General features: G+C 52.4%; 1 protein-coding gene across 1 annotated transcript in view; it reads right to left on the reverse strand.

Moving 5' to 3' along the window:
- Nucleotides 1-8,380, reverse strand: part of SPG7 (SPG7, paraplegin matrix AAA peptidase subunit) — a 59,672-nt gene that overhangs the window by 12,447 nt on the left and 38,845 nt on the right. Inside the window, exon 10 of the mRNA XM_008065398.1 lies at nucleotides 988-1,112. Coding sequence (XP_008063589.1) covers nucleotides 988-1,112 — 125 coding nt within the window. The remainder of the gene's footprint in view (nucleotides 1-987; nucleotides 1,113-8,380) is intronic.

The raw sequence follows: 8,380 nt of genomic DNA on the forward strand, positions 1-8,380 counted from the left end.
AGAGTGAGACTCCAACTAAAAAAAGTAATAGAGGCAGGGCTTGGTGGCTCAGCCTGTAATCCCGTGTTTGGGAGGCAGAGGAGAGAGGATTGTCTGAGCCTATGGGTTCGAAACCAGCCTGGGCAATATGGTGAGACCTCGTCTCTACAAAAAGCAAAAAAATTAGCCGGGCATGGTGGTGTGTGCCTGTAATTCTAGCTACTTGGAAGGCTGAGGCGGAAGGATCGCTGGAGCCCAGCAGGTCGAGGCTGCGGTGGCCGGGAGCAGCCACTGCACTCCAGTCTGGGCGACAGAGTAAGAATCCAACTCAAAAAAACAAACAAAAAAAATGTAATAGCAAAAAATAAAAATAGGCCGGGCTTGGTGGCTCAGCCTGTAATCCCACGCTTTGGGAAGCCGAGGTGAGTGAATTGCCTGAGCCCGTGGGTTCGAGACCCGCCCGGGCAACTGGACCAGACCTCATCTCTACAATAAAATTAAAAAATTAGCCGGGCATGGTAGCGCGCGCCTGTAGTTCCAGCCACTTGGAAGGCTGAGGCAGAAGGATTGCCAGAGCCCAGCAGGTCGAGGCTGCGGTGGTCGGGAGCGGCCACTGCACTCCAGTCTAGGCGACAGAGTGAGACTCCAACTCAAAAAATAAAAATTAAAAAAAAAAAAATAATAAAAGGAAAAACAAGAGTGAGTGAGCAAAAACAAGGTGTAAAACCTAGAGAAGAGCAGTGAGTCAAAGAAAGTGGAATGCCAGCCCCCAGGGGATGTGTGGCCATGTGTGGGAGGAGGGTGGCAGTAGGCATCCTGTGGGGTGGGGTGGGTTTCAGGTCAAGACCACATCATGGACAAAGGGAGCACTGGCCCCTTTCAGGACTAGAGCAAGGACAGCCTGGGTAGAGGAGGGGATGGCGGCCCTGGCAGGTCACATCTCCAGGCCATACTAACAGGTGCTATGGAAGGCTGACCAGCCCTGACCTTTCCTGGTGGGGCTCTGACCTGCAGTGTGGGAAGGTCAATGAAGACATGCCGGTCCAGTCGGCCTGGCCTCATCAGAGCATTGTCCAGGATGTCAGCTCGATTCGTGGACGCCAGGACAATAACGTGGTCTGTGGTGCCCATTCCTAAGGGTACAGAGCAGAAATCTCCCTGAGGGTGGGGGTTCTGACCCAATAGTTGTTCCTATAGGTTCTCCTTCAGGACATAGAGGGGGCCCAGTGAGCAGGAGCAGTGGCGTGACCCACCCTCCCCTAGTTGCCTCCAGCCAAAGTCACCAGAAGAGCGAGAGAGAATTCTCGGCAACTAAACACAGCCATGACCTCCAGGCCGTCTGCGGACAAGGAACTGCCCAGGGCCCCCTTGGAGGAGATCTGGCATCTCTTCCTTCCTATGCTGCCCTCACCCGCCTGCTCACCTTGGGACCTGGTAATTATGAATCGGCACTAATGTTTTATCTTTAACACCTGGTCTTGGACCCTTGGTTTTAGGCCTGAGAATATGCTCAAGAATTTAAAAGTAAGTTTAGAAATGATCACTGATCTCTGATGTGCGTAAACCTTGACTGGTCCCAGACTTGAATACATCAATTGCAAAAAGACACTGATGAAGTTAACGGGGAAAGCTGAACCTGAATGTATGTCAAATGTTACTAAAAACTTTTTTCAGAGTCAGGGTCACCCAGGCTGGAGTATAGTGGTGCGATCATGGTTACTGCAGCCTAAAACCTCCTGATCTCAGGAGATCCTTCAGACTTAGCCTCCCAAGTAGCTTAGACTACCGGTGCACGCCTCCACACCCAGCTAATTTTCTGATTTTTATAGAGATGACGTCTCTTTATATTGCCCAAGTTGGTCTCGAATTTCTGGGCTCAAGCAATCCTCTTGCCTTAGCCTCCCAAAGTGTTAGGATTACAGGCATGAGCTACTGCACCTGGTAACTGTTATGCAATTTTTATTTTTTTGAGTCAGTCTCACTCTGTTGCCCAGGCTGGAGCTGAGTGGCACAACCATGGTTCACAACAGTCTCGACCTCCTGGGCTCAGGAGTAGCTGGGACTACAGGTGTGTACCACCACACCCTGGCTAGTTTTTCTATTTGAGGTCTCACTATGTTGCCCAGGCTGGTCTTGAACTCCTGGATTCAAGCAATCTTCCTGCCTTGGCCTCCCAAAGTGCTAGGATTACAGGTGTGAGCCACCATTACTGGTCAAGAACTTTTTAAGTGTGAGAACTACATTGTGATCTCTCTCTGAATTTAAATAACTGCATTCAAAGCATTTAGGATTCAAACTTTAGGCCTGCTTTAAAACACCCTGCTGGGGAGCAGGAAGGGAGTGGGATGGAGGAACAAGCTGGCATGGGTTGTGTACCTTTCCCTCAGCTCTTGAGAAGTCCATGGTAAACAAAGGTTAAAAAATAAAGACACAGCAGGGCACAGTGGTTCACGCCTGTAATTCCAGCACTTTGGGAGGTCGAGGCGAGGACTGTCTGAGCCCGTAAGTTCAAGATCAGCCTGGGCAACTTGGCAAGACCTTGTCTCTAAAATAAATTTTTTAAAAAATAAGCTGGGCATGGTGGTGTGCATCTGTAGTTCCAACTACTTGGAAAGATGAGGTGGAAGGACTGCCTGAGCCCAGGAGATCAAGGCTGTGGTGGCTGTGAGCAGCATGCCACTGCACTCCAGCCTGGGCAACAGAGTGAGATTCCGACTCATAAAATAAAAAATAAAGACGCCACGATCCTACTTTGCTAATTTAGGAACTTCCTCGTATCAGGAACTTCTTCCTGATATTGACAGATTTTTTTTGTTTTTTTGTTTGTTTGTTTTTGAGATGGAGTCTCACTCTGTCGCCCAGACTGGAGTGCAGTGACACACTCCTGACCACCGCAGCCTCGACCTGCTGGGCTCCAGCGATCCTTCCGCCTCAGCCTTCCAAGTAGCTGGAACTATAGGCGCGCACTACCACGCCTGGCTAATTTTTTGATTTATTGTAGAGATGAGGTCTTGCCAAGTTGCTCAGGCGGGTCTTGAACGCGTGGGCTCAGGCAATTCACTCATCTTGGCCTCCCAAAGCGCGGGATTACAGGCTGAGCCACTGGGCCAGGCCGTTTTTTTTTTTTTTGAGTTGGAATCTCACTCTGTCATCCTGACTGGAGTGCAGTGGCACGCTCCCAGCCACCATAGCCTCAACCTGCTGGGCTCCGGCGATCCTTCTGCCTCAGCCTTCCAAGTAGCTAGAACTACAGGTGCGCGCTACCGTGTCTGGCTAGTTTTTGATTTATTGTAGAGACGAGGTCTCGTCAAGTTGCCCAGGTGAGTCTCGAACCTGTGGGCTAAGGCAATCCACTCACCTTGGCTTCCCAAAGTGCTGGATTACAGGTTGAGCCACTGAGCCCAGTCAATATTGACAAGTTTTAAGCCACCTATAGCCTTTTTTTTTTTTTTTTTTTGAGTTGAAGTCTGACTCTGTCACCCAGACTGGAGTGCAGTGGCACGCTCCTGGCCACCGCAGCCTCGACCTGTTGGGCTCTAGCCATCCTTCCTCTCAGCCTTCCAAGTAGCTGGAACTACAGGCGCGCGGTACCACGCCTGGCTAATTTTTGATTTATTGTAGAGATGAGGTCTCAAGTTGCCCAGCGGGTCTTGAACCCGCGGGCTCAGGCGATTCACTCACCTCGGCCTCCCAAAGCGCGGGATTACAGGCTGAGCCACTGATCCTGGCCAACCTTTTTTTTTGTTTTGTTTTGAGTTGGAGTCTCACTCCATCACCCAGGCTGGAGTGCAGTGGCACACTCACGGCTACCCCGGTGCTGACCTGCGGGGCTCAGGCAATCCACTTGCCTCGACCTCCCAAAGTGCTGGGATTACAGGCCGAGCCACCAAGCCCAGACTTCTAGCTTTTTAACAAAAGTGAAGTTTAGTCTGGGCACAGTGGCTCAAATTTGTAATCCCAGTTTTTGGGAGGCCAAGGTGAGAGGATTGCCTGAACTCAGGAGTTTGAGACCAGCCTGGACAACTTGGAGAGACTTCGTTTCTACGATAAATAAAAAATAAACTGGGAGTGGTGGTGCACACCTGTAATTCTGGCTACTTGGAAGGTTGAGGAGGAAGGATTGCCTGAGCCCAGCAGGTCGAGGCTGGGATGGCCATGAGTGCATGGTGATAGAGTGAGATTCCAACTCAAAAAAAAAAAAAGTGAATTTAAAGAACTAAGCCCTGAGAGGGTGTCTGACTCGCCATCTCCTAGCACCATCCTCAATCAACCCTGGGTTCTCAGGACAGCAATGCTGTATGCTGAGGGTCCGGTTGGCCTGTGGGACCCCCATCCAGTGTCTCATGGAGTCCAGACTATACCCCAAGCAAATGCTTGGGATTCTCAGAGAAGCTTCAGAGATGCAACATCATTCTCGGGCTGGGCACGTTAGACCGGGACGAGCCGGATGGGGTCTCCTTTGCATTCAAGAGAAAGAACGAAGACACCAAAGCAGTGTATGAAAATGACGCTGGCTTTGGAGATAAACTCAGAAATAAAGCACAAGCGGTGGTCACAGCCTTGCTGTTCCATTAGCTGACACTTCAGTTTTAGGGAAAGTGAAGCTCTGATGAGGGAACAAGGGGTGGGAGGACGGAGACGGCAGGGCCTGCACCAGCTTGCACCAGAGTCCTGCCCAGCCAGTCTTCAGCTATTACCAATCAATGAATACCGGCACGCAAGCATTCTGTATAAACTTGAGTTTTCACTTCTCTGGGATTAGCCCCCAGGAGTGTGGACGCTGGGTCACATGGTAAGGGTACGTTTAGTTTTTTAAAAAATGCCTAGCTGTTTCCCCAGGGAGATTGTACCAGTCACACCCCCATTAGCAGACATAAGTGCCCTCAGCCGTACTTGATGCTGTCACTGTCGCTCTAGCTCTCCTACATGGGTTTGGTCCTGCCAAAATTCCAGCAAGACATTATGAAGACATGGACAAGTTTATGCTAAACGTGAAATGAAAAGGCGGGGAGGACAATGGCTGAACTGGGGGTAAACAAGAAAAAGGGGAGTCGCCAGCCTTCAAGATGTACACAGCTGTAGCAGGCTGGTGGTCAAGGGACACAGATGAACGCCCAAGCAGATCCACACACATGTCTCACGAGCTCTCGCAAAGTTTGCCAACACAGCTTTGGGGGGTGACTGGCACACAGACCATGGGGTTAAGCAACTGGATGTCCACAGGCAACGAACCTGACAAACCTTGCACAGAAACTAACTCAAATCAGATCATGAATTTCAACATAAAACTTTTTTTTTTTTTTTTTATTTAGTCAGAGTCTCCCGGGCTCTCGACCAGGCTGGAGTGCAGGAGCACACTCACAGCTACAGTAGCCCTGACCTGCTGGACTCAGGCAATCCTTTCACCTCAGCCTCCCAAGTAGCTGGAACTATAGGCATGCCCTGCTAACCTTTTAAAAGTATATTGCAGAGACAAGGTCTCACCAAGTTGTCCAGGCTGGTCTCCAACCCTTGGGCTCAGGCCATCCTCTGTCTCTACTTCCCACAGTGCTAGGATGACAGGTGGGAGCCACCGCACCTGGCCTCAATGTAAAACTTTTATAAGAAACCCAAAGGAGAGTCTTTAGGATCTAGGAACAGGCAGTTCTTAGACTCCACACTGAAAGCAAGGACATGAAACACAAGTGACATGCTGGGGCTTGTCAGATGCGTGACTCTTGCTCTGTGAAAGGCCTGTGCAGGGGATGAAAAAGCCATGGCTCGGAAAAGCACATCTGCAAACCACATAGCCAGCATAGGACCAGTGTCCAGGGACAAAGGAAACACTCAGACCCACCCCAAGAAAACTGTCTCAGGGTCTCAGCGGCCCCAATTCCTGCTCTCGCCATTCCTGGCATTTCCCAGGCTCCACACAACACATACCTAAGTGAGAGTCCAGCAAACAGGCCAAGCAAACTCTCGTGAGGACGAGCCTCACCTGCCAGAGGGTCTGTCCCAGGCAGCGGCCTGAGAGGCCAGCGTGGCTTGGGCTCCTCTAGGGTAGAGGCCCTCACTTGCCACAGTGGATGGATAGCAGCAGCTGGGACATTCTGGAGAAGGCCCTAGCAGCACACAAGGAACACGTCAGATCCAGCCAGCCCAGGCCTCCCACCCCTGTGACCCTCCAGCTGGCAGAGCGGCCTCATGGTGCCCTCTGAGAGGACCGGACATGAGAGCAGTGTCCCTCCAGCTCCCTCTCGTTAGCGAGCGGAAGTCGGAGCGCCCTGGCCTACTTGCCTGGGTCCCAGGCTCACCGTCCACCCACTGTGGGCCTAAGCCTCTCACTGAGCACTGTCAACATTGCTCTTACGAAGACTCTACCAACCGGACTTTGACATGGCACAGGTGGAAGGGGCTGCCCTGCCCAAGGGGGAAGTGGTGGTGCTGCCAGGTGACAGCGCACCAGGCACTGGGCTAGTGGCAAACCCCCAACTAGAGTAGCTGCCCTCACCCGAGGGCACGTGACTGATCCCAGGTCTCTGGTGGGGCCAAAAAGCTGCTCCTGGCAGAGACTGGCACTGTGGGCTGGGGATCATGCTAAGGACCACTGGCATGGGCCGGTGTACTTGAGTATGGACACCCTGGGGTCATGGGGGCGCTGGCTGAGGCCTAACCTGAGCACAGTGCTGGTAATCCTCAGGGGTGCAAGGAGGGGTCTCAGGGGACACCTCCTGCCTCATCTGCAGGCATGAGACAGAGAGCAGGCCCTGCCGTGCCTCAGTTTCCTCCTCCTGTCAGCATCCCACTACCCACCCAGAAGGCTCCCCGGCTTATAGGCACAGCTGTGTTCAACATACTCAGTGCCACCTGAGTCACATAGGCCAGGGCCTTGCTCAACACTTCCATGGGGAGCCTGGAACTGAGAGCCGGCAGTATACATGATACATGGCCAGCGCAGGCAGCTCAGTATTTTGTTTTTCATAAATTCGCATAACATGTTCCTGGTAGCAACACCCACATCTGGCTGCGCATGAGGCTCCCGTGGCGGGGATGGCTGTGTCTAGGCAAAGCTCGCCAACCATCAGGACACTCAAGGGCACCCACAAGCCAGAGCCCACGCCCACATTGACTCCTAACATGGGGCCGACACCCTGGCTGGCTCCTGACGTCATGCTGGGCTTTCTCCTCTTGTGGTTTCCCACGACTGGCACAGCCTCTGTCCCAGCCTAGCACCTCAATGAACAGAACCCTCTTCCCGAGGAGGCAACAAAGCTTGCCTCACACACAGCCAGGGCTGGGAATGCACAGCTGCGTCTCCACACAAAGGGCCTGTCTGGAGCTGGCCCAGTTCACAAGGGGCCTCAGTCAGCAACTCCAGGCCTGGACATCCGGGGGCGGAAGCAGTAACTCTGTGGTGCACGAGAGGATCGGCGCAGAGGCAGCATCCCTTGAACACTTTCCCGTGAAGGTGGACTCTGTCCTCAGTGCAGAAGACCACGAGCCAGGCGCGATGCTCCCTCCCACACCCTGTCGCAGTGAGGTCAGCGCTCGAGGGAGCTTCTCCTGAACCTGCTTGGAGGGCCGCTTGGTCACCACACAGGTAGTGACTTTCACAGGATAGGACCAGGTGCTTCCACCTCACATTACAATTCAGAAACCACTGTGTAGACAAGGGCCAGGAGGGAGACCGAGCAGCATTCTCCTGAAGTCCTGGGCCCACTGGCCCCACATGGCATTTACTGGAAAGTGTGGAGCCCACAACAGATGTGAAACCACCCACTATCATTTTCAGTGAAGCTGTAGTGTGGGCGTCTGGTGACCCACAAGTCTCAGGGCTTTCTCTTTTTTTTTGAGTCAGAGTCTCACTCTGTCGTCCAGGCTCGAGTGAAGTGGCATGCTCGCTGCCACTGCAGGCTTGATGTGTTGGACTTAAGCGATCCTTCTGCCTCAGCCTTCCAAGTAGCTGGAACCACAGGCATGTGCCACCATATCCAGCTGATTTATTTACTTACTTATTTATTTTTTTGAGTTGGAGTCTCACTCTGTTGCCCAGGCCTGAGTGCAGTGGCACTCTCACGGCCACTCCAGCATCAACCCATTAGGCTCCAGCGATCCTTCTGCCTCAGTCTTCCAAGCAGCTGAACTGTAGGCACACCTACCACGCCTGGCTAACTTTTAATTTATTGTAGAAAAGAAGTCTCCCAAGTTGCCCGGGCTGTTCTCAAAACTTTGAGTGCAGGCAATCCACTCGCCTCAGCCTCCCAAAGTGCTGGGATTACAGGTTGAGCCACTAAGCCTGGCCTAATTTTTTTATTTATTGTAGAAATGAGGTCTTGCCAAGTTGCCCAGGCTGGTCTCAAACCCCTGAGCTCAGGCAATCCTCTCACCTCTGCCTCCCAAAGTGCTGAGATTACAGGTGTGT

This window comes from Carlito syrichta, unplaced genomic scaffold (genome assembly GCF_000164805.1).
Source record: "Carlito syrichta isolate Samal-C Ts95f unplaced genomic scaffold, Tarsius_syrichta-2.0.1 Scaffold103346, whole genome shotgun sequence".
In the NCBI taxonomy this organism is placed as follows: domain Eukaryota; kingdom Metazoa; phylum Chordata; class Mammalia; order Primates; family Tarsiidae; genus Carlito; species Carlito syrichta.